This window comes from Gopherus evgoodei, chromosome 20 (genome assembly GCF_007399415.2).
Source record: "Gopherus evgoodei ecotype Sinaloan lineage chromosome 20, rGopEvg1_v1.p, whole genome shotgun sequence".
Classification (NCBI taxonomy): Eukaryota; Metazoa; Chordata; order Testudines; family Testudinidae; genus Gopherus; species Gopherus evgoodei.
Window position 1 is genome coordinate 7,948,386 of NC_044341.1, and position 25,058 is coordinate 7,973,443.

The 25,058-nt window shown below is 53.7% G+C and overlaps 1 protein-coding gene and 1 long non-coding RNA gene across 4 annotated transcripts in view; one reads left to right on the forward strand and one right to left on the reverse strand.

Moving 5' to 3' along the window:
• LOC115637632 overlaps window positions 1–467 on the reverse strand; it is a 30,196-nt gene extending 29,729 nt beyond the window's left edge. For all 3 annotated transcript variants that reach the window (XR_003997310.1, XR_003997312.1, XR_003997311.1), the window contains exon 1: window positions 337–467. This is a non-coding gene — a long non-coding RNA (uncharacterized LOC115637632). The remainder of the gene's footprint in view (window positions 1–336) is intronic.
• MFSD2A (major facilitator superfamily domain containing 2A) lies at window positions 3–23,600 on the forward strand. Its single transcript, XM_030539086.1, has 14 exons — window positions 3–157; window positions 2,772–2,897; window positions 4,634–4,758; window positions 13,152–13,275; window positions 13,842–13,920; window positions 14,703–14,875; window positions 15,472–15,562; window positions 17,156–17,277; window positions 18,071–18,154; window positions 19,474–19,557; window positions 20,082–20,194; window positions 20,610–20,753; window positions 21,581–21,757; window positions 22,858–23,600. Exons 1-14 carry the CDS (start codon window positions 68–70, stop codon window positions 22,910–22,912), a joined length of 1,587 nt encoding a protein of 528 aa, XP_030394946.1. The 5' UTR covers window positions 3–67; the 3' UTR covers window positions 22,913–23,600.
• Window positions 23,601–25,058: the final 1,458 nt, after the last annotated feature.

Consider the following 25,058-nt stretch of genomic DNA (forward strand, 5'->3'; position numbering starts at 1 on the left):
CTGCCTGGCTCCAGCTCCGCCCAGGCCCCACGCTTGGAAGCTCCCTTGCACCAACTTTCGCGGGACCATGGCCAAAGGCAAAGGGGCGGAAAGCGCTTCGTCCACCGGGCTGCTCCAGCCCAGCCTCCTGCAGCCGGCCGAGCTGCGGCACGCCAAGGTGCGGGGCGCGCGGTCCGGTCCGGTCCGGGCAGAGCGGGCTGGAGGGAGCGATGCGGAAGCGGGGAAGGGAATCGGGGCGGGGGGGAATGAAGTTCCTCTCCGGGAGGAAGGGCCCCGGGGGACACACTGAGCCGGCCATGGGGGGAGAGCCGGCCCGGAGGATGCGGCTGGACTTACCGGTGTGGAGCGCTCCCCGGCTGGGCTGGGGGCGCCGGGTCGGATCCGAGCTGGGTCGGAACCGTGGGGAAGGGGGCCGGCCGGGGGTGCGGGAAAGCCCCGCTCGCCCTTGGCCGCACCCGGCTGGCTGGAGCTCGGGGATCGGGCGCGCCCCTGGCTCCGTCCCAAGTTCATTCATCAGAGGCCCGGGCAAACTTTTCTTAAAGGAGCCGCGTCCTTTCTCCGCCGCCGGTTCCCCCCCTGGCTGGAGGTGGGCGGGGGTCCTGGGGGAGGCACCAGGTGATCCGAGACCCTCCCCGCCAAACCGCCTCGTGGGTAGGGGGGCTTCAGGGTTGCTTGAAAACGACCCCCCCCCCCCAGCTCACATACCTGGCTCGGCTCGGCTCGGCTCCAGAGCCCCTTTGGGCTTGGGGACGGGATCGGGGCTGCGCTGGGGCCTGAGGCTCTGATCGCTGCTGGCCCGGGCTCTGGGGCTTTGTTTGAATTAAGTTTCAGTCTCTGGACAAACTCCCGGGGGAAGAGTGGGGGGGGGCTATGTTATCACCCAGCCTCTGGGTGCACCAGGGACTGGTCTGATGGGCCCCTTACAAAATAAGTGTGAGGTGATTCCCTTTCACAGCCAGAGCTGGTGTGACACCGGCCTGCTCCTACCAGCCGGGAAGCCTAGCACTAAGCACTTTATAGACCACTTGTTATCTTCCCAGAGCTCTGCACACATCATCTAATCCTTGCAACAAACACCTCTGCAAAGTAGGTAAATACGATTCCCTTGATACAAAGGGGGAAACTGAGGCACCTGCCCAAGGCCACACAGTGAATCACCATCCCAGCCTTGCCTGCTTAGCCCTGCGGACAATAGACTGCCTAGCTAGGGGTGCCAACCCTCCAGAATTGTCCTTGTGTCTCCAGGAATGCGTCCAATTGGCAACTCCATGCTGACCAGGATTGTCTGATTGTTCACTTGTATTCCCTGTCTGTCTGTTTGTCTGTTGTATCTCAGTTGGAAGCCAGGCCGTTTTGTTCCAGGTTCGTACAGCACCAGGCGCGATGAGGCCCTGGTCCAATAATAAGCTGTCTGGTAACACAATTAATAATAATGATTCCCTCCCAACTGGCCTGCTAAGGCTATTGCCAGAGTCCATGTGGTGTGTCTGTGTTGTGTAAAGTGGCGAACTAGCAACTTCATCCCCAGGAAAATTGTCGATGCATCTTCTTTTGCTCCTTGCAATGCCACTTTCCCATGGGAGAACTCTGCATGTGCCATCAAAGCTCCTGGTTTTAATTTAACCCAAATGCCCCAGGGCTCTGTCTGCCCCCTCTGTATGTTTCGATGCAGCTGTCGCTCGAATTTGGTGATGGTATCAGTTTGCAGAATTAATTTTTGACATCACGCCTGTCCGTAGCTGGCCTGGTGGCTCTCTGCTTTGTTTGCATCTCCTCCCCAGGGGACCCCGCCCCATCTCTTAGTTAAGATCCATCATTCTGAGAAGGCCGCAAAAACTGACAGGGCAGGGAGCAGGTGCCCTGGTGTGACACTCCAGATTCTGAGGCTTTCATTGAGAGGCTGAGGAATTGCACACGCATCGTCTTTCCCTTTTGCCTGCAGATCATTGTAGGTTCAGAGGCTCTGCCAGATGTGAGAAGCAAATGGAAACTGCTCTGGCTTATTCTATGTGATGGGCAAAACCAGCCCCCTGGTAGCTGTAAATCTGGAGGCGCTGAGCCTGTATGTTCACTTAAACAAGCAGTTAAATACAGTACAGACTTCTGGAGTATGAGTAGTGGGAGAAATTATTTGGATGCTGCTCGACTCTCCCTTGTATTCCAAGGCCCCTATTTAAAGTTAAGGATCTGGCTAGTTGGAGTGGATTCTGGATTGTCATCTTCTGAGAGAGAGAGACGTGAGGATGAGGGAACAAAGAGCGTGGGATGGCAGTAGGATGGATGGCCTGCCGAGCTGAATTTAAGCAGGGGATCTGAGCAGTTTGTATTCAGTGCTAGCAGGGCCTTAAAAGCCACTGAATCAGGCTGTTGAAATCTGCTCTCTGTGCTTCCCTTCCTTGGCACGTTCAGTGAGAAGCACTGATTGTTGACCATGGAAGGCAGTAAGGTCTAGTGGTAAGAACAGGGGACCGCAAGTTAAATGAGCAGAGTTTGGACGAGCTGTATATTGTCCTGGATAAGTTGACACACATTCACCGTGTCCTCGACTGTCAAAGTGAAATGCGAGGGGCTGTTCCGTTCTTCACAAGCAAAGCGGAGACCTGTGGGCAAGCGGAGCTGGAGGGCTGTTTGTAATCTCTGATGTGGTCCTAGGTTGCAGGTGGATGTGGGGGAGCGATTGAGGGAGGGGGAAGCTCCCTACACTTGGTGGTTGTTGATCTGACTGTCTAGGGCCAGGCCTAATAAGCTGCTGCCTTTCATTTCTTTTGCAGAAGGAAAGTAAAGAGAAGCTATCTGTGTGCAGCAAACTGTGCTATGCTGTTGGTGGCGCTCCCTACCAGATCACTGGCTGCGCCCTGGGATTTTTCCTGCAGATCTACCTGCTGGATGTCGCACAGGTAATTCTTTCAGCCAGGCTGGCTTGCCTGGTGCTGAGTAACCAGCCTCAGGGTAATACCTGGGGGCTCTGGATGCAAGCATGAGATTCTCTTAATTCAAAACGCATCCATTGTGATCTAGTCATCTTACGTGGCTATTTTTACTCTGACTTGATCTCGGGACACGGGGCTTAGCACGCTTAGTCTCCTGTCAGCAGATGCACAGGATGGAGAGAGATGGGGAGCGAGGTTCCCTGATGGGTTTTTCTACTGGCCCAGCAGACTGAGGGTCCCCTCTATGTATAAAGCAGAGCAGGTGCTGGATTAGAGAGATGCCCCCAGGCTGTCTGGCTTATAGATGAGGCGCTTCCTTTCCTAGGAGGTGTAGCATTGGGGGTTGCAGGTATAGGGGCTTGCCATTGCCTTAATCAGCTGACTGCTGGGAGGCAGCTGATGGTGAAAGGTGGGATTTAAATACAGGGTGCTCTTGTGATAGGTGAGTTCAGAGCTGTGAGTCATATGGAGGGAAACTCTCTCCCCCCACCCCCCAGGGCTTTCCCACACAGTAACTTTCAGTGTTGTCTTAGAATGAGTCTCAGATTAGCTCTGCTCCCAGTGCTGTCCCCCTTTCAGATGGGCTTTTAGCAGGGAGGATTTCTGTCAAAATAAATAAAGGCACTTTTCAAACTTGGGTGCCTAGAGTGAGCAGCACGACCCCTCATTTTCACACTGAAGTAGCTTGATTGGGGGAATTAGTTGCAGAGTACAGAATTCTTACTGAATGCAAACAGAGTTGAGCGCCCTGGGGGGAAAGTGACCTGAAATTCAGGTGCCTACATATGGATTTAGGTGCCAAACTTCAAGCCAGAAAATTCTGCTCTGCATTTCTAAAATGTTAGCAAATTCTCCTCCAGAAAAAAGGACGCATGGATCAGATTGGAGCGATTTCTTCAGCGGGCTTAGAGCTGGATTCACAGTTGCTAGCATTGGGGGGCAATGTCTCCTGGGTTTTTACTCCCATTTTTGCCACCGATGTCCTGTGTGACCTTGTGCACCGCTCTGTGCCTCCATTTTCTCCATCTGTAAAATGGGATAATACTGACCCTCCTCTCTGAGTGTTAACATCTAATGACATCTGTTATGCGCATGCAAAGTAGGAGCATTGGGCCTAGATGCTCTTCTGTTTCTGGTGCTGAAGGAGGATCTGGTGCTGGGATTGGTATCTGCAGAGAGCTATATATCCTGATGGGATGGCGGGTGTGGGTTGGGAAGGAAGCTGTTGCTGGCCATGCTTGTGACATGTTCTGGATGTAGCTAGGATGGAAAGGTGATGGCTTCTCCTACATCCTTGTCTCCAAATGGGATTGTGGGCAGGCTTAAGCTGACACGGGACACTGGAGGTGTTTTGTTGGTGTCTGTTGCAATGAAATTGCCAAGAGTTTAGTGTGGAATGGGTAGGATGGGATGAACTGAAATCCTACTTCCAGCTGCAGGCTGCCTCTACCAGCCCCTAGGGTAGCCAACTCAAAGAGGGGGAGAAGGGTCAGATACTCCCCTTGCCTCTGAGCCACCCTGGAAACATGTGGAGGAGGGGCCCATGTGCACCTGCTCCATTCCCAAATGCTAAAGGTCGAGGCTAAGATCTTCAGGAAAAGCTATCAGCTGGGGGAAGGGGCTTTGACAGCCTCGGAGTCATGGGGTCTCTGGCTCCTTTCCAAGGCTCTCCAAGTGAATGCTGTCCTCTTTTTCTATAACAGCTGGACCCTTTTTATGCCTCCATCATCCTCTTTGTGGGTCGAGCGTGGGATGCTATCACCGACCCCATGGTGGGTTTCTTCATCACTAAAACCCCTTGGAGCCGCCTCGGACGCCTGATGCCCTGGTAAGGGAAGCTTGTTGGACCTTGGGATTTTGAGGTTGGGGCTCAGCAAGGACTAGCTTGGGTTCCCTCGAACACAACACCAGCAGGGCCCTTCCAGGTTGGCTTTAGGATCCTGGGGGCCTTCTAGAGAGTAGAGACTCGCACTGGCTACCCTGCATTTGCCTCTTGCGCCCCACTTGGAGGCTTCAAAGAAGGGTTAATGTTCTCCCCGTGTTACATGTGGGGAACCAGAAGTGCAGAAAAGGGAAGGAACTTGCCTGAGGTCTGAGTCTGAGCTGGGAATAGATCTCAAGTCTTTGCGGTGAGTGGAATGGAACACACGCTTGGCAGTCAGCAAAAGGCTGAGTAATCTGTAGATGGCTTATAAGTTGTGAAAGATGCCTGACTGATGAGAAGAGGCCCTGGGGACAAGGAGGGAAACTCTATTATCTGGGTCTTTGGCCTTTTTGCAGCCTCCAGATAGGTGAGGGGGAAACCTTGCAGTGTGGGAATCCATGAACCCAGCAATCAATAATTAATTGGGCCTCGCTCTCCCAGAAACGACTCTAGTTCTGCCGCTGTGCTGGAGGTGCCGTGCCGTGGTTATCGACCCATGTGCAGTTGTGTCGATGGAACTCCCTGGGGTGGGGCCGGGGGCAAGGACTGGCAGTTGTGCCAAGCTCTGAGCGATAAGAGAATGCGCTTCTGGTGGGCACGCTCCTGTGGGGGCTTCTTTGATGGATCTTCAGGGTGACTTTTCTCCCTCCCCCCCCCCCCGCCCCCCGCCAGATCCCTTGTTACAGAGGTGGCCACTCCTCCCAGTGCTCCTGGGAAGGGGTAGTCTGAGCACTCAGCCAGCTCTTGATAAGTCAGACCCTTGATTATTTGTGGATTGTGGTAGTGCCCAGAGGAGATGCCAGTCATGGACAGGGCTGCCCGGGGGGGGGGGGCAAGTGGGGCAATTTGCCCTGGGCCTCGCAGGGGCCCCCACTAGAATATAGTATTCTATAGTATTGCAACTTTTTTTTTTTATGGAAGGGGCCCCTGAAATTGCTTTGCCCCAGGCCCCCTGAATCCTCTGGGTGGCCCTGGTCATGGACCGGGATTCCATTGCGCTAGGCGCTGTATGAGCACAAGGGACGGGAGGGAAATGAGATACAGGGCTAGGGGGCAGATAGAGCTTCGTAAAGTTGGCTGCGAGGGAGGGGACACGTGTCTGTAGACTGGCATGTGAATCGTCAGGCTGAAGGCACAGTGTGTTCTTTTGTCACAGTACTGGGACACGTTGTCGTTGGGGTGGGAGGAGGGGGAGGTCCCTCTGGCTTGTGTATTGATATACACACACACTCTACAGCTGGCGAGACATATAAGCTGGTACGGCTGCTTTTATCTCCCCCTGCTCTGGCAGGATGGGGGGGGCGTCCCGATGAAGGAAACGTACAGAGTTCCACCCACTGCTCATGACCGTTCGGCTGCGCTAGCAGACCCGCATGTCTGATCCACACAGTATCTGAAAACCCTGCTAGAGATCAGAGGACACCGGGGCTGTTACCATTTTAGGAACTGAATTCATGTTGGCAGTGGTGGGGGATTTTCAAGAGCTGTAGCCTGTTCTGAATCCTCTTCTGAGATGCTTTTAGCTGTATGTTCTTCTCCATAGAGCTGGTTGGGGGTGGGGAGGAGTCTGGATAGGACATCAAAGATTATTCAAACCAACCTCACCCCCATCCCAGCATGCACTGGGCCTGAATCCCCTCTCATCTGTGTAAATCAGGAGTAACTCCACTAAAGGCAATGAAAACTGGTGCTGCAAAACCCATGTCACTGAGAATAGAAACAGGTCCTCCACTTGTCACTATGGGCTGCCCATTAGACCCTACTGTCTCCAGGGGACAGAGCTGCAGGGCTTTGCTCAACTACATGTGTTGCAGGGTGTCAGGCTTGGCTTTTTGTCCAGACAGGTTTCCTGGCAAATCTGCCCTATGTTGGGAATGAAGCAGTTGGAAGGTGAGAGCTGCCTATCTCCGGAGCAGCAGGTGACATTGCAGTATTGCCCATCCCGGCCATTCAGGATGGGGTGGTGTGTATGGCGGCGGGGGGTGCAGTCAAAACTGTTTCTGATGCACCTGTTACTTCTGCAGCCAGGGTCAGTGGGTTGCAGAAAGTCACGTGATTCACAGCTGATTCTGCAGGGGGGGGGGGGAAGCAGCAACTGGAGTCGGGGCCTGAGTTGGCAGCAGCAATACGTGTGCTCTCTCCTGGCTAGATGTTCTCGCTTTGCACTTCTCTGCCCGCCCCCTTTGGCGAGCGGGACTGTAGGCACTTGCACGGACAGGATACGTCCAAGAGAAGCAGGGTGGGGAGTGGACAGGAGCAGATGGCTCAGAGGACTGAGGCCATGTCTACATCTAAAATTTTGCAGCGCTGGTTGTTACAGCTGTATTAGTACAGCTGTATAGGGCCAGCGCTGCAGAGTGGCCACACTTACAGCAACCAGCGCTGCAAGTGGTGTTAGATGTGGCCACACTGCAGCGCTGTTGGGCGGCTTCAAGGGGGGTTCCGGGACGAGAGAGCAAACCGGGAAAGGAAACCAGCTTCGCCGCGGTTTGCTCTCTCGGTCCCGGAGCCAGCCAGCAAACCGCAGGGAAGGAGACCTGCTTGCTCGGGGTTCCGGGACCGAGAGAGCAAACCGGGAACGCCGCGGTTTGCTCTCTCGGTCCCGGAGCCAGCCAGCAAACCGCAGGGAAGGAGACCTGCTTGCTCGGGGTTCCGGGACCGAGAGAGCAAACCGGGAACGCCGCGGTTTGCTCTCTCGGTCCCGGAGCCACCCAGCAAACCGCAGGGAAGGAGACCTGCTTGCTCGGGGTTCCGGGACCGAGAGAGCAAACCGGGAAAGGAAACCAGCTTCGCCGCGGTTTGCTCTCTCGGTCCCGGAACCCCGAGCAAGCAGGTCTCCTTCCCTGCGGTTTGCTGGCTGGCTCCGGGACCGAGAGAGCAAACCGCGGCGTTCCCGGTTTGCTCTCTCGGTCCCGGAACCCCGAGCAAGCAGGTCTCCTTCCCTGCGGTTTGCTGGCTGGCTCCGGGACCGAGAGAGCAAACCGCGGCGTTCCCGGTTTGCTCTCTCGGTCCCGGAACCCCGAGCAAGCAGGTCTCCTTCCCTGCGGTTTGCTGGGTGGCTCCGGGACCGAGAGAGCAAACCGGGAAAGGAAACCAGCTTGATTACCAGAGGCTTCCTCCTTCCACGGAGGTCAAGAAAAGCGCTGGTAACTGTCTACATTGGATTACCAGCGCTGGATCACCAGCGCTGGATCCTCTACACCCGAGACAAAACGGGAGTACGGCCAGCGCTGCAAACAGGGAGTTGCAGCGCTGGTGGTGCCCTGCAGATGTGTACACCTTCAAAGTTGCAGCGCTGTAACTCCCTCACCAGCGCTGCAACTTTCTGATGTAGACAAGCCCTGAGATCATGGTGAGGGGAGACAGCACCTTTCCCCTCTAGGAGCCCAGGTTCTAGTCAGCTGAAAACCGTGGCTCATTGGTCTGTTGAATGAGCCGGTTCCCAACCTGATGTCATGCAGGCAGGTATCTACTCACAGAAAACAGCAGTACAGGTCGGCAGAGAAATTAGGACGATGTCCGGGGGCTTGATCTCCACCTGCTGCCTCTCTGGGTGAGCATGGAGGCACGTTAGCCATGCAGTGTTCAGAGGCTTGGCCTGCATCTGCCCTGTGGCTAAAGAGCGAACGTCCGTCTCCAGGGTAGTCGATCTAACTCTTGGCAGCATTGCTGGATGTCAAGTAGAGAATGTGGGTGGGGGTGGAAGAGATGGGGAGGTGGAAATTAGCGGGACTGGTCCTATTCCCACAGGCGGCGGTTGCATCCGTCTGCTCCCTGGGGTTCTAATGGAAAAACGTGGTGTCCTATTTTTGTTGATCTAAACCAGGCTTCACGCATAGACCAAAAATAGTTTCCCTCCCCACTGTGTGTGTTGTGAGGTCTTAGGAATTGGAGGAATGGCTGTGAGCAAGGAGCCAGCAGCTATCTGGGTGGGCTCCAAGGCAGAGCTGGCAGAGGGCTGTTCTTTAATAGCTCTGTATTTGAACATCTAGAAATGCTTGGAGTCCTCTGGTGTGCTCCAGTCTCGTGCCTTTAAGGCTGGGCTTGGGGAGGATGGTCACAGGGGACTTAATATTCACATTACACCGAACAATACTTGCACCCTTCAAATTGTACTGGGTCTTAGACCTTGCCATCCTGCCTCATTGCTACGGCAGGAGAGCAGCTAGTTGAACATGGTGGCTTCTATTCATGGCTTTTACACGTGTTTGCTCTGTGTCATTCGGCAAGTAGCTGGGTGCCCGACTGTGCCACCTTTTGGTGACCCTAAATAGCTAGAACTATAGACAGTCCCACTGACTTAAACGGGACTCCCTGTGCACAGGCAAGGGTGGCCCAGTTGGGGCCCTCTATCACTGTGTATCTCAATTTCCCTATCTGTAAAATAGGAACGATACTTAATTTTTCATCCGTATAGACCCGAAATCTCTGCCGGGTTAGTTTGTATAACTTGCTTTTAATGAGCCCTGATCACCCGTCAGCATCCTCTTATAACCTGCTTCATAAACAAGGCACATCTACCAAGGAATTTATTGGTGACTATTCTAAATATTACCCCCAGCTGTATCCTTTTAATCTGTGGAATCAGGTCCCCTTGGTATTCTGCTGAGTGTGGTGACAAGGGGCGGTGCTTGTGTCCCCAGAACCCAGGATAAAATTGTAAGCTATACAATGGCTTGATAGTTCACTTACCAAAATTAAAAAAAAAAAAGTCCCTCTCTGGTGCCCTCTTGTTATAATTTTGGTCTCTTAAACTTGGATTTCCCATACCTTGCTCTTCTTCTGGAGGAATTTTGGGCTCCCAGCACCGCCTTTATTTAAGAGGCCCTGTTGCAAACCTCAGTTGCAGATAACTCAAGATCCTGTGTCCTATCCCCAGACCGCAGCTAGGGAAATGATTCTGCTCACGCAGAGGAAACAGTTAAAGATTAAGGGCGGGGGCGGGGGGGTGCCGCTTTCAGAGGAACATGCCATCCCGACTTGGCCAATGGGGAGGCAGGGTGTGCGGCATAGCATGGTGGAGTCTGCTTCAGATGTCTCAGTTAATTGCCACAGTCCTGCTCAGGGGTTACTAGGAGTCAATCTCCTGGCTGGAAGCTGCAGCATGAGTGTTGGCTGTGGGGTGGGAGGCAGGGTGAACTGATCTACTGATTCCTTAGCTACCCAGCCCACGCACATGACTCTATTCCCAGATGCCCAAATGGGGGGGGGGGTAGTCTGCCCAGCAGGTATCCGAAATGTACCCTTGTTTGTAACTTTGCGGCACACCCCTGCTGCACTGCTTGGGTGCCCCCTCCACAGCAGGCCTGGGAATGTGTTTGCTCCCAGAGCTTCAGATCTGCGTAAAAGTTTATGGAAATTCTGAATGACTCAACGTGCGCAAGATGTGATGGGAGAGGAGTGGCTGCTGGGCTCTGTGCTTTCCACGGCTTCCTGGCCTCGTCATCACACTCTTGCCTGCTCTCCACCCCATGGAAATGACCGACGCAGGGGAAAATGTGAATGTCGGGTCATGTATTTCTCCCCATGTGGCTGCTGTACAGTGCACTTAGGTACAGTGTCTCACACCCTGGGAGTTTAAATTTAACTCCATGTCTTGCCATGTCAATCCAGAAAGGAAAGAGACCCTTTCTCCTCTCCATACCCCAGGAAAAAATAAATCCAGATCTTCTCTCAAACTCCTCTGGGATTGTAAACGCCACGAGGCAGGGACTGTCAGTCGGTAAGGGCAAAACCTGGCCCAGTGGGGCACTGAGTCTGATGGGGGGCTTCTAGACATTCCCGCAGCCTGCGTATTTCAGTCCATTTCCCCATGGAACTGACCTAGTCTTAGCTACAGCATTCAGGGTGGGAGTCGCTTTTCTCTAAAGAAGAAACTATTCCCTTTCTTCCCCCCCCCCACATTATTGGGGGGCCATTCAGACCTTCCCAGAAAAAATGGGATGGATTAAGGTACCAGATTCCTGGGGGATTCTGCTTGTCTCTCGCCTTGTGGGTTCTTGCTGATGGTGCTGTCACAGGGATGTCCTTCCTCTGAACCAGCTTCTCCCCTGCCCCTTCCCAATCCCCTGTGGGATACAGTGATACTGAATGGAAACTGGAAAGGCCTTATCTCTGTTACTGCCTGACCTCCAATGGGCCCCGGGAGCTGTCTGTCAGTCCCTGCGGTGGAGGTGACGTATGGGTGGGGGACAAACCACTCCCTTTGCGTGATTGTGAGGTGGGAGGACCCCCCACCCATGCCTTTCTCCTGATGTGGGGAATCTCCTTTGCTCTCTCTGGGTAGGTTTACACTGGAGGGATTTTTACCTCCATTTCCTTAGTCACCAATTAACATTCGCGCCCTTGTAAAGGCTGGATGCTCCCCAAGCACTTGGTCCCAGGGACAGCAATGTGTGTGACTCAACCGAGTGAAAAGGATAAAGCTTTGGGCTGGGGCTGGTGGGCCGTGCCCAGCCTCCGAGCTGCTGCAGTAGTGCTAGTCTGCTAAGCTGACTGCAGGGTAGAGGGGAGGATTTGGGCTCTAAAACCAGCTCCCGTCTCTTGTTCTGACTAGTGGTGAGTAAACCAGCTCCCTGGAGCTCTGCTGGCGGGTACTGTAGGTGTAGGGAGTCGCTCCCAGAGCCAGACGCAGGCTTCCTGCTTTCCAGTCCACGTCCACCTCCCTCTCTCCCCACTTCGGGCCAGATCAACGGAAGGAGCCGGCTAGTCTCTGGGGTCTGAAGATGAACTTTTCCTTTGCTAACCGATGTCTGTCTCTGCTTGGGGAGATGGGCCTCATCCTGGCCTCCCTCAGGCCGGAGGCTTGATTGGTGTGTAAAATATTCCGAGATCCTTGCAGCTCTGCCCTGCTAAGACAAGCCAGACTGCTTGCTGCTCAGCCGCCAGGCGGCTAGGATGTGGAGGGAAGGTTTGCTGCCCGAACTGGTTCCTCCACCCTTGCTCCTGCATGCTGGCTAGCCAGGAAGGAGAGAAGGCTGCCAAACAATCTTTTGCACCTCCTCCTGTGCAGAGCACTGCTCGACTTAGATGAGAGCCAGGGACAGAAGGAGAAAGTAAGAATGGAGATGGTGCCCTGTCCTTTCATCTTGTACAGACAGGATGGTTAGGGCAGGATCCAGGTCCCAAGGAGTTTCAGGGGCTCTCGGACACTGATCTGCCTCTGCTGGGAAACAGTCTCCCAGCTGCATGTGCTGTTTTGTAATGGCAGCATCTAGAGTCTTAACTGGGAGCAGGGCCTCGTTGTGGGCTACAAAAGTAGGTGATGGTCCCAGAGCGCTTACAATTTAAATCATTTAAACATGTTCTGTGGGAGCAGATGGGTTCTCAGCTCCTTGCTCTGCCCCATCCCTCACCCCGTTCCAGCCCCACATCATTTCACCTCCTCCAAATAGACAAACCATTGACCTGACATCCCCTCGGCTTGTTCGCCCAGCAGCCCCATGCTGCTCCAGGCAGGGGATTTGGTCTCTGAGATCAAAGCCTTTCTCCACAAACCTCAGTCAGTGCTTTATCTCTTGGCTCTCTTCTCTCTCCCCATCTCAAATGTTCTGTGTTTTAAATTGCCCTTTTGTGGAGAGGGCCATGGGGGCTGAGATCAGGATTGCAGCACACAGTTTAGAGCAAGTAGGGGCAAGATTTAAGACCAAGCTCTTCAGAGGAGCCTAAGGGATTTAGGTGCCCAGATCCCTTTGAAATTCAGTGACAGGTGCCTAATTGCACATTGAGTCATGAGCCAGCAGTCAGGAAGGGGCATCTGCCTAGGAGGTTGGGTCCTCAGCCACAGTTCAGTGTTAGGGCATCATGGGACCAGCATCCTCCCACAGGGCTCATGTGATGTGGCATTCAGCAGTCTCTGGCTTCGGGTTAACTTGGGGTAGGGAGGTGGCGGCAAGAGGAAAGCATCAGAGGACATGATCAGTCAGGCTGGAGGACCCTGTTAGAAGCACCCATGTCCCACTCTGCCTGAAAAGCTGCTCCTGTTTGATTAGATACAGAAATTCTTAAGGGCCAATCTTCTGCGTTTCTGAGTACCCACCCCCATTAAATGGACCAGTGGTCCAGCTACTAGACCATCTTGTCTCCAGTGGTGGTCAGTGAAGGGTACATCAAAGCGAACTCCCTGATGTGATGCGCCCAGTTGCACAATATTTTTCCCAAGGGCTGGAACTGCTTCTTGGATTGGCTTGTGTCCTGCAGCTTGAGGAGCAAGGCCCTTGTATCAGCCCAGCTGCTGTGAGGGTGAATGCTTGTCGCTGTTCATGCTGATATTTTTTCTCTCTCTCATTCCCCCAAAGGATCATCTTCTCCACTCCATTCGCTGTGATCTCCTACTTCCTGGTATGGTTTGTGCCAGACATATCGAGTGGCCAAGTGATGTGGTATCTTCTCTTCTACTGCATGTTCCAGACCCTTGTGACGGTGAGTCCACCCTCCATGCACACAGCTGGACTTTATTTTTTGGGGGGGGAGGGGGGAGAAGCCAACCTTTTCTCACCTGCCCGATGGAGCCAAGGAGTGGTGCCACAATGGCAGGGTTGGCACAAGCCACCCTGAAAGGAGTGAGCGGCTGAGAGCATCCATAAAGGCTGTCCTTGGACCACCAGTGTCATCTGGGTTTCCCGCTGTCCTGATTCTACAACTCACAGACGTGCCTCTGGCCATGGGGCCAGCTTGTTGGCTGATCTGCTGCAGGGATGGGAGAGGCGAGACAAGTCATAGCTCATCTCCTCCTCCCTCCAGCATTTTGGGGGACCCCTCCAAGGCCAGTCCTGGCTGGGGTGGAGCATTACAGAGGGGAGTGAGGATAGTCTGGACCTGGATGGAATTTCCTTCCCACAAAAGAATCTTCCAGCCCACTCAACCTATGGTCTGCTGTCAGCATCTCATTGTGGTCTATAGCATGAATTCCCTTGACCTCCATGAATGTCTGTGCCCGGAAGGGTTAACTTTCTCTCTCTTCCCATCTGCCCCGTTTCTCCTTGCAGTGTTTCCATGTTCCCTATTCAGCGCTCACGATGTTCATCAGCAGGGAGCAGAGCGAACGGGATTCCGCTACCGCCTATCGTAAGAGCCCTTCCCATCTCCCTTACCATTGCAGTGTCAGTGCTTTCCCACTCCCGCAGCTTCCGTGCAGCCACAGAAGTGCATAAGCTCTGGGGGTTTGGCTGCTGGTCGCTAGGAGGCAGCAGGTTTCTCCATTACATACCCTGTCCACGACATGTGCAGGCGTGTGTGTGGGGGGAGTGTCCCCTGCTGCTGCTGCGGGATGTGTGTAAGATCTGCAGGTGCACAGCCATATGTCAAAGCATGTTTGCACATGTACACATTAGCAATGAGGATCCTGTTCTGAAAGTCTTCCAAGCTCCCTGATCCTCTCTTGCATTGCAGCTCTCTCTGATCCCACTTATTAGACTAAAGGAACCCTTGGTTTAATATCCACGTCTAACCAGCCTCATGGCATGAGTCTGTCTGGAGGGGACTCTGCCTGCTGGTACAGTAGTTTGTCCGCTGGAGAGCACAGTGGCTAGCGCAGGAGACTGGGAATCTGGAGCTCTTGGGTTCTTGACATTGAGCTGCTGTGTGGCCTGGGGCAAATCCCTTCCCCTCTCTGTGCCTGTTTTCCCTCAATGGGGATACCTTCCTCCCATAGGCTTGGAGATCTGGAGAAGCAACTGCTCTCCTCTCTGGCTGGGTGGACACAGTGTGTTACTTGATGGCTTTAACGTTAGGAATGTGTAGACATCCAGATGTTTGCCTCTGGAGGAGCAGGCATTAGCAACCGCTCTCGTCACTCTGCTGGGCCAGGGTGTTGACGCGGTAATGACCCGCCTGGATCTTCCGTTCAGGTATGACGGTGGAGGTGCTGGGCACCGTGCTGGGCACGGCCATCCAGGGGCAGATCGTGGGCCAAGTGGACACGCCGTGCATTCAGGACTCCCGCCTCTTTGGTGTCACTAACTCCTCGGTGGCCATGGAGGAGGTGAACGTTACCCGTGATGCCGGCTCCATCACAGACACGGTAGGTCTCTGGCACCCTGACCCTGCTCATCCTTCCCCTGCTCAGGGACTCTCCTCTTTCATTGCAGCCTCTCCCGCGCTGCCTCAGCTGGACTCTGGAGGCAGGAAAGCCTGTGAAAATCATGTGCTGAGTCGCTTTGCCCTGCCTCCAGAGAAATCCTGCACCCTGAGGCTGGGTCCCACTAGCTGCTGCGTAACTAAGGAATTTAGGGGTACTTATCTCCATGTGACAGATATGGAGCTAAAATATAGCAGAGCCTCGTGGATCATTGGAACTGGATTCAGTTGCAGAAGCAAATCCAGGTGCCGGTAGGGTGCATGGTCCCTTTGTTTATGGTGAGAACTGGCTGCAGAGAGGGAAGTCGATTGTTCAGGGTCCCCTGGCATTATCGGAGGTAGAGCAGGGAGCTTTGTATGCAGCCCTATAGCACAGCATAGACTCTGCCCCACCCCAATCTGTAGCGAGAGCTCCGTCCGGTTCTGCTGGCGCACGCGTGACATGGGCTGCACCATTGTCTAGAGCTCCCCGAGAGTGGCTGGTAAGAAGGGGCCTGGTGGAGCAGCCTTGCTAACTGGACCTGCATCTGTCTTGCACAGAGAAACGCCTACATGATGGCAGCGGGAGTCATTGGTGGGATCTACATACTCTGCGCCATCGTCCTGTTTCTGGGTGTGCGGGAGAAGCGAGGTGAGTGTGGGAGGTGGAGGGAGTCCCTTGCATTGGCATTTGCAATGTCCAGAGTCTAGAAGGGCTTTCCAAGCAACAGACCAAGCTGGACTCTGTGCGTGGGTCATCTCGCCTGTTTCAGAGGGGCTAGAACAATGGATCCTTAGCCACAAGTCTTTCCCCTAATCATATGGGCAGAAAGCGGGGAACAAACATGGAAATTGGGGAAATTGCAGGAGATGGGAATTCCTATTACAAGCTGTCATCATCTGCTTTAGGCAAAGCTGCACCCCGGGTCATTCTCTGGCTTTAATCAGCCGGCCAGGAGCAGATGACAATTTTTTATACTGATCTCTTTAAATGGGCCCCTTTGTGAGCCAAGTGCCTTTGAACTGAAGTCACCCAGGCCATTCAAACCTGAGCCGTGTTTAGAAGGCACGTTCTTCAAACAGCCCCTCCCCTGCCAGGCACTCTCCCTGCTATGTTAACTGAACACACCCCACGCTGGCTCCCAACCCTGCTCTTAATTCAGATCTGGGAGGGAAGTTCAGCTCCATACGAACTGGGAACGCTGCCCTTCCTGCGCTGAACCAACATGTTCCAGTATGAAGAGCAGAGACCAGGGCGCTTGTTACGCAGATGAAGCCCTGGAGGGGGTAGGGTTCCATTCAAGGGCGTAGGCTGGGGAGGGGTGTACGGTGCGAATGCAAAGGATCCTGTCCTGGGCTTGATGGGGTCTTGCCTTGGTTTCTTCACCCAGTTCAATGCCTGGATCGCAACTCTCCCTGGGAGTTGAAGTACTTGCCCCTCCCACTCCTCTTTTCCTGGTTGGTGCTGTTGTCACCTGCTTATCTGCAAAACTAGGGCGAGTGGGAGTCCAGGTTAATGTAAACCAGGATAGGTATGGAGTAGGGGTGGGGGACACACAGCTTCAGAGACCCATTTCTTGTGTGTATACCTCCATGGAAAGATTGTGTCAGTGGCAAGGTGGCACGGCTCACTGGAGAATCTCAAAGGGATCCTGTTACTGCAGGAAACCATCTAGGAGAACTTGTCTTCCTGCCCAGTATTTACCCGTGTCAGTGTTTGTCAGCCAAAGCCAGGCAGCAAATGTCTGGCCTCCAATATGCTGGCTGGACTCGGGCTATTCCATAGCTGCGATAACAATGGCATTTATGGGATTTATATCTGAGCCCAGCTGGGTTTCATCCCACTCTCCCCACGCTTAACTGGACACCCTCACTGGAGCAGTGCTCTACTGATCATGGGACAAAGGGGAGCAGAGATCTGGGTACCAGGGACTTTAGAATTTTAATCCCACCTCTGCCACTGGCTTTCTGCATAGCCTTGGGTGAATCACTTAACTGGTCGGTGCCTCCATTTCCCTATCTCTAAAATGGGGACTTGCCTCACGGGAGTGGTGAGGATGGGATGTCTCATCGTACTTGGGAAGATCACTGTTATGGGGGTTAGCGAAGGCTGGCTAATACTGAATCTCAGGGGTGCCTTTTCAATACCCAGTGTACTGCAGTAATGGACCCCCTGACCATTATAGCATTGGGACCCATTATGCCAGGCTCCCTAATCACTTGCTGATCCTGCTCTGCTCCCCAGATGCCTCTGAGCTCCAGTCGGATGAACCCATCTCTTTCTTCCGGGGGCTGAAGCTGGTGATGAAACACGGTGCCTACATCAAGCTTATTGCTGGCTTCCTCTTCACCTCCCTCGCCTTCATGGTGAGGAACTGCCTGGGGAGGGACCATGGGGGAGGAAATGCATGACTGAGGACTGTCAGATGGACTTGTAGGATAGCAAGGGATGGGTGTGTGGGGGGTCAAATACTAGACATCTGCCCAAAGGCAGATAACATCAAGGCCTGTGGCATCCCCTGCAGCTGCCGAGGTGGGCCGTCCACCCTGATTGGAGGTGAAATATGTGCTTCTTTTCACGCTGCTGGTAAATGTGGGATTGTGCCTGCTCGCTCTTTTTCCTCTGCTCGGGGCTGACAGAATCCGTATTCCATCTTCCTCCTGTCTCCAGCATCCTTCTGCCATAGTGATCTGTCCCCTTCCCAGCATGATGCGAGTGCCAGTACCTGTCCTCCTGTGACCTAGGCCTGTTAGCCCTTCTTTGACCCTGCTGCTCTGCTGGCCTGGGTCATGTTTACAGATGTGTCCGGACAATCTTTGCCCAGAGGGGGAATTCCTGAGCTGATGTGTTGAGGGCAAAGGGTGTTGAAATCTTAGACCTGTCTGCTGAGCCCCCTTGGAAGGGGTGGGGGAATTTCCCTCCCCCTACAATACACTCAAGGCCTGCCTACAGCAGCGGCTGCATTTGTACAGCCCTGAGCACATCTGTGCACTGGGTCCAGCTAGACCACTTCAGCGTTTTCCCCGTGGGGTGGGTCTGGGGGCTGCAGGGAATCCCATTTCTCTGTGGGAGGCTGTTCAATGCATTTTCCCTCTGGAAGGGGGAATCTCCCTGTTCCGGTCTGCTCTGCTGACCTCCCATGTCTGTTTCCTTCCCCAGTTGCTGGAAGGGAACTTTGCCTTGTTTTGTACCTACACCCTGAGATTCCGCAACGAATTCCAGAACATCCTCCTGGCCATCATGGTACGTATCGAGTGTGTGAGTACGTGGCACCCCTTCCCCTGACCTGCCTGCCTGGGCTAGGCAAACTGTCAGCTCTTGGAGGTAGCAAGACTGACTGTACAGAGCTGAGCACAATGGGGCCCTGATCTCCCTTGGTCCCTAGACAATACAGTAATAAACATGAATAATAATAATAATTGCTGTCCCCTTCACCTGGCTATCTCCTCCTTTCTATACTCGGGAGCCCACCGGTTGGTGGGGGCGGAGACTTGACTGTAGTGGTCTGAGAGCCTGAAGCCGAGATGGGGAGCCCCAGGTGAGAAGCAGGGTGGTGAGGGGAGATCAGGGCTGTAAGAGCCTGGCATGTGGGGGAAGGTGAGTGGAGGTTGCCTCAGGAGTGAGGGGAGGGGTAACAAGTTACTTAACGTGGCTCCAGGAAAGACACGGCCAGTTGGCAAGAACAGCGAGTCCTTTGTCTGCATTTGAAGCCGACCATGAAAGAGGGGAGAATAAAAGCCATGCAGGCCCTTTGTCAAAACCCTGCCATTTTTTTTTCTTCTTTCCATGAGAGGGGGGAAAAAAAGAGCCCTGAGTGGTGGCTGCAGGGAGGCACTGAATGGAGGGAACAGAGCAGATTGTCTGGGAACCCTTTGCACGTTGATAGAATGGGGGAGGAGGCTGGGGGAGCATTGTGGCGTGAAACACTTTGCCCTGCCAGAAGGGCAGTGAAAGAAAGAAAACCCGCCCCTGCGTCTAAGGAAATGCAAGGGCTCGAAATCAATGGAAGCAAGAGACCAATCCCATAGCTTAATGCATCTCCCTGGCCCCACGAAGACCCAGTGCCTGGTCTAACCCAGGATGTTGGTCATGTCTGGCTGTAGCCTGTTGGGTCTCTTCTGTTCGAGGCTGGCTCCCTGCAAGGCAGGGGCTGTCTTGCTTCTGAGCAGCCTGGCAAAGTTGTCACAAATGTTCATCAGACCTGGTCCAGAATAGACTCTCTTACAACACTTGCCCTCTGAGGACGAGCTGATGGGCTTTGCAAGACTGCTTCTGTAAAGGCACTGAAGCGAGTCTAGGTGGGCTTTGAGAAGGTCCTTTAGAGCCAGAATGGTCATGTGGCTGGAGCCTTGTGTGGTTGAGTGAAACACCCGAGGGGGCTCCAAACCACAGGCAAAAGAGGGTCCAAATTCATCTGTCATGCATCCAAGCCTGACCTCAGGCTGACACCCCAACCAACTCCATTCCTGCTGCATTAGAGGTTAACACCTGTCTGGTGGACAAGGCATCTATGGAGACTGGTTGGCCTGAGTCATGTGTCTTTTCCCCTCTCTCTCTTGCAGCTCTCTGCCACCTTGTCTATCCCCCTCTGGCAATGGTTCCTCATGCGCTTTGGGAAGAAAACTGCTGTGTATGTTGGGATCTCGGTGAGTAAGTCTCCTGGGGTCACAGAGAGGGGCAGAGAGTGGTTTGTTGCTGTGTGCCTCATAGGGGATCCTAGCAAGTGGAGGTGAGGAAAGACCAGAGCAGGGGATCTAAACCTCATCCCTCTAGGTAGCGGTTCCAAATAGGGTCAGGAGTGATCAGAAGTTACCACCATCACCTGACGTTCATTCACTGGCCTCTCTCTACTTCTTAGTGGTGTCACAAAGGGCACTTCTTGGTAGTCACAGCAGAGAGTCCAAGGACAGTCTGGGCCATGGAGACTGAATTATCCTCTGAGCCTGGGAAGTGGGCCCTCCAGGGCAGGGTGTTGGTGGGACAGCGTTAAAGAGGTTGCGTTACTGCTGCCTATGCTGCGGGTAGATCCTACCCTATCAGCCAGCACCTCCAAGTGCTGAAACTCACATGAGAGGGAAGATGGGGGAGGCCAATGGGTGAGGTGAGAGGGAAGATGGGGGAGGCTGCCCGGCGGGTGAGGTGACACCTCTCTTCTTTCCTGGCTCCGCAGTCTGCCATCCCCTTCCTCATCATGGTTGTCGTTCTGGAGAGTAACTTGATCGTCACCTACGTTGTGGCCATTGCAGCTGGGATCAGTGTTGCTGCTGCCTTCCTCTTGCCATGGTGAGTGTGAGGGCTCCAGGCTCAGGCAACCACAGAACTACGATCCCGCATTCTCGATCGCTGCTAGGCTGGTAGACACCTGTTGATGCACAAGCTGTGACGTCTGGGCTGATGTCTCTAGCGCTGGGCGTCGGATCCAGGATGAGGAGATTCCTGAGGTCCTGAGCCTTCTCTTGTCAGTACGCAGGGCATTGTGGGCCTTTTCAGTATGAAGGTGAACCCACAATCTATGGCCTTTTCCCAGGTCTCTGCCCCTCTGTACCATTATTGGAGCGGAAGTAACTAGAAGTCTGTAATTTGCGGGTGGGGACCTCCCATGTCTCTGCTTTGGAAGGGGAAGTGTGGGCTCCACTGAAGACTTGAAGGTCTCATTAGCCTCTGTCTGAGGCTCACACACTCTCCTCTCTTGTCTCAGGTCCATGCTGCCAGATGTCATAGACGACTTCAACCTCCAACACCCAGACTCCCGTGGCCATGAAGCTATTTTCTTCTCCTTTTATGTCTTCTTCACCAAGTTTGCCTCCGGTGTGTCTTTGGGGATCTCCACACTCAGCTTGGAGTGAGTCCTTCCAGCACATCGAGCCTGGAGGCAGGGAGGCTTGTTAGGAGAGCTGGTAGCTGAAAGGGAGAAGGAAGGCTTCTCTCAGATCCTGCAGTCTGGAGCTTCTCCATTTTTAGCTACAAGACCATGAAGGGAATTGGGATTAGATGTCCAGAGGCTGGCACTGAAGGCAGCTCCAGGCGCATCTCCCCTGCAGCTTTTGTGCTAGGAGGGAGGCTCGTTCCAAGTTCGCAGTGAATAAGCACTAAAAGGAGAAATCTTAGGAACTGGCCTTTCTCTGTGGTAGTGAATTGAAGTGCTACCTCTTGCTGTGCCAGCCCCTTGGCCAGAGCATGTCCCAGCTTTTGATTGATTTTTCTCCTCCCAACACCCCCATGAAGCAGGGCAGTGCTATTGTCCCTCTCTTACAGGCAGGGACCTGAAGCACAGATCGGCTAAGTGACTTGCTCAAAGTCACACAGGATGTCTGTGGTGAAACGAGCTCAACCTAAGCCCCAGGCTGACACTCTCATCTCTGGGCTGGCTTTCCTCCATTGCTCCATCAGGGGGATGGAACAGACTGCATAGCTGTGAGCTTCTAGACCATGATGGCTGTTGGCTTTGGGGCTGGAGGAGGAGATGCTCCTTGCTAGATGGAGGAGGGTTGATGTGATGCTAAAGCAGCGAATGCTGGCTCAGCAGTAATTTCCCTGGGAATCCTGATCTATCTCATGGCCGTTCTTCCCGAGAGGTACCTCTGGAGAGCTAGGACTGAGCTGGTGTGGAGAGAGGAGGTTGGTAATAGCCTCAGCATTTCCCTTGCTTGACAGTTCCTGTTCTCTTAGCTTTGCAGGCTATAAGACCCGGGGCTGCTCCCAGCCCGAGGAGGTGAAATTCACACTGAAGATGCTGGTATCGGCAGCCCCAGTGGGGCTGATCCTGCTGGGCCTGCTCCTGTTCAAGCTGTACCCCATCGACGAGGACAAGCGAAGGGAAAACAAGAAGGCCCTACAGAATTTAAGGTAAGGGCTGGCACGGTCCTCTCTGTGCTGCGGGGGAAGGACTGCGCTCGTTGGGTTGAGCAAGTTCCAGAAGAGAGTGATGGGGAAGGACAACAGTTCTCACTAGTACCCTGACCAGCTGCAGTGCTGGGAGAAGCTGCCCTGGCTTTGCAGGTGGCTAGTCCTTCAGCCCATAGGAGGCTGACAATCTCTCCCATGAGGATACGTACTTCCAGCTAGCCTCAGCACACCTGCAGCCCTAACGCACCACCTGCCCTTTGACGGGTGGCTGTGAGACCCTGCCACACTGCTCAGTGGCACCACCCAGCAGGTAGCATCTGAGGGCTGCAGGGTCGTAAGATGCCAGGGGCATAGCGTATCGCTAGAGGTGGAGCAGGACTCCCCCAGCCGCAGCGTTGCCTCGGGTACATTGCTGTGGGATGATAAAGTGCTGCAACGAACATAAATACACGTGGAGTGCTGTGCATTGCCGGTTTCCGTGGCTGCAGCGGTGCTGTTGCCTGGCTTTCTGCTACGGGAGCGGGCGGTTTCTGCTGCTTCCCCCAGGCCCGGCTCAGGGCTACATTTACTGATTTGGTGGAGCCTGAGAGAAGTTGGGGGGGGGGGGGGGGGGAGATTTGGCATTACAGCTGGGCCTGGGAAATGAAGCCTTTCGTTAGAAGGCCACTATTTCAATCTGCTCCAGAACAGTGTTGAGAAAGCTGTTGAGCGTTTCACAACCATTCAGTGGCCTCTGTTACACGGGGGTCGGGCCTCCATCCAGTTCCTAGTGGAAGGAAAGATGTCCACCTAGCAGAAATGGCTCTTCTGTCACGCTGCTAGTAATCTGGGCAGAGAGGCCAGCGGCTGAATGGGGCTGGAGAGGGGAACGTATAGTTCACTCCAGAGCCCAGAGACATTGGCAGCAAATGGGGAAACTGACCCGATTGTTCCCATCCTGCAGCGAAGAGGAGGGCTCCCTTCCCCATAACAATCCCTCGCTAATCTGCTCTGGCTCACTGGCCCTCGCTTTCGAGCCCAGGGCACTTTCTGCCTTGGGATACCAGCTGGAGGGAGGGGGGCCATTCCTGTCTGATGCCCACCAATCCTTTCCTTCCCAGGGAGGAGGAAAACAGCAGCGACTCGGACTCTACGGAACTCGCCAGCATCGTGTGACCCCGGCTCCCCTCCATTTACTGTTTACACACTGGGCGTCTTCGGGACCTGGACGGGGTCGCTGTCGAGTAACCCCATTACCCAGAACTCCTAGAGATGCTGGTGACGTGCTACACGGGGCTTTGTGGAACATCTGTGGTGAAAGTTACATGGGATCTGCAGGCACTGGTCTCGGGCCATCCATGGGACCCACAGAGTGCCGGTAGTGTACGTTACACAGGATCTATTCAGCACTGCACTGATGTGCCTCTTAACGAACAAACACTACGCCAGCCTGGCCCCCGCAGCGCTGTCTGCAGAACACAGCAGCCTGGTCCAGGAAGCTATTCCGCGTAACACACAGGAGACTTGTGCGTACTGTCTGCCTCTCACACACTGATTTGCCTGGTACTGCAGGCACTGAATATGGCACAGATCCTTGCAGTATTGTCTCTGGATCACTCATGGACCCGTGTGGGGCTGGTAGTGTACATTACCCTGTTAATGTGAATGAGATGAAGATTAACTCACCTGTACTATCTGTAAAATAAGGACACTAATGTAGAAAGAGCTGTTTTTTATAAAAGTCTAATTAAATAACTTAATGATGTAAATAGAAATTATGTTTTCCCTGTTTGTATATGTCTGTATGGAAACCAAGCTGGAACTATTAATATTAATTTACATAAAAGTGGGGAAATGTCACCTGGATTGATGTGATAGATTTTTTTTTCTCCCCCCCCACAGTGGCTATTGTCCTTGCAAGGACACAAGGTAGCAGAGAGTCAGAGAGTGCCAGCTCTGCTTTCCATGCAGGGCACATTGGCACCCTTCCTGTCTAGCTGGAAGACTGATTCCAGGGCAGAAATGTCAGTGAACTGGATGTATTCTCAGTTCCCTCCCAGCAGAACTGGAATCCTTTTAGATTCCCAATTCCACAGACCTGAGTCCCTCTCCTCTACTCACCCTGTAGGACTGACTTTCAGTCACAGACTCAAGGCACTGGAATGCCTTAATCCCTGGCACTTTCAGTGAGCTGTACATACACTTAACCCTTTCCCTCCTCTCTGCTCAGCACCCACACTAGAAGAACCCAACAAAACTCCAGTTCTTTTCCTCTAAAAATCAATTGGGCGGGGGGGAGATGAAATAAAGAAACTAGTTGCTGAGATTCTGAGATTCTCAAGCCCGGACTGAAAAGGGGAGAGGTGGCTGGGGACCAACAAAAAGCCACCACCACTTTTCCGTGACACTTAACAGGTAGGTGGGCCAGGCCTTGCTAGAACCTCCACCAGGCAGGTGAGGTTTCTAAACCCTTGGTTTGGGGCGGGGGCGTGAGACCCAGGGAAGGGTCCGTGCCTCACCCAAGGCCGAGGGTAGGATCTGAATGAACAGCAATAAAGCTGGAAGCCTCGGGCCTGATAAAGATGCAGGCTCTTAATGAGGGACAAGCCAGGTGAAATGCAGTCAAGGCAAAGGAATGTGATTCAGCTCCTTGGAGGAGAAGAGAGGACAGCTGGTACAGTGGGTGCAGGAGACAGAATTCAGCCTGGGCTAATACCTGCAAAGCAAGTGGGAAGGAAGGGACCCAAGAGGCTGAACTTTTGCTATTCCAGGGCATGGTGCAAGAGCTCTTTAGGGCAGGGGCTGTCTTCTCTTTTCAGTAAGGACTCTGCACATTTTGGGCACCGTGTGAATAGTGTACAGATGGCAAGAAATGCGGGAAGGTGCAGAGACTGAATCCAGAGGGATCGGTGTGGTAGGAAGGGGTGAATGACTCCTGCCCTAAAATATAGAACAAAGTGAAGTGCTGTAATGAGGATTGGGTTTATAAATAGAAAAGGGGATTATGTCTTCAATGGGAATGCTCAACAGGCCCCTGCTTAGGCCAAGAATGCGGGTGAGTACAAAGGGAACATCTAGCAGAAGAGAGCAGCCAGCACAGAGGCTTTTGTCAGTCAAGCAGCAGTGCCCAGGCTGCAGACCAGGACACAGGGGCTGCTCAGATGACATCTATTGAGAATTGGAGGCTGATAAGATGACAGTTGAGGAGGTGCTGTGTGTGCAAGTCCAGACATAGGCGGCAACTGAGGCTGGGTGGCAGCGCTGGGGAATGCTGCCTTGTTTTGCAGCCAGAGGCTGATAAAAACCTCTGGGCTACTAAGCA

What these genes read in the sequence shown, in the direction of transcription:
- MFSD2A (XM_030539086.1), top strand. Translation starts at nt 68, where the DNA reads ATGGCCAAAGGCAAAGGGGCGGAAAGCGCTTCGTCCACCGGGCTGCTC. An exon ending in ACATCCTCCTGGCCATCATG is followed by an intron (nt 18,155 to 19,473) that starts GTACGTATCGAG and finishes TCTCTCTTGCAG; the next exon opens with CTCTCTGCCACCTTGTCTAT. An exon ending in GCTGCCTTCCTCTTGCCATG is followed by an intron (nt 20,195 to 20,609) that starts GTGAGTGTGAGG and finishes CTCTTGTCTCAG; the next exon opens with GTCCATGCTGCCAGATGTCA.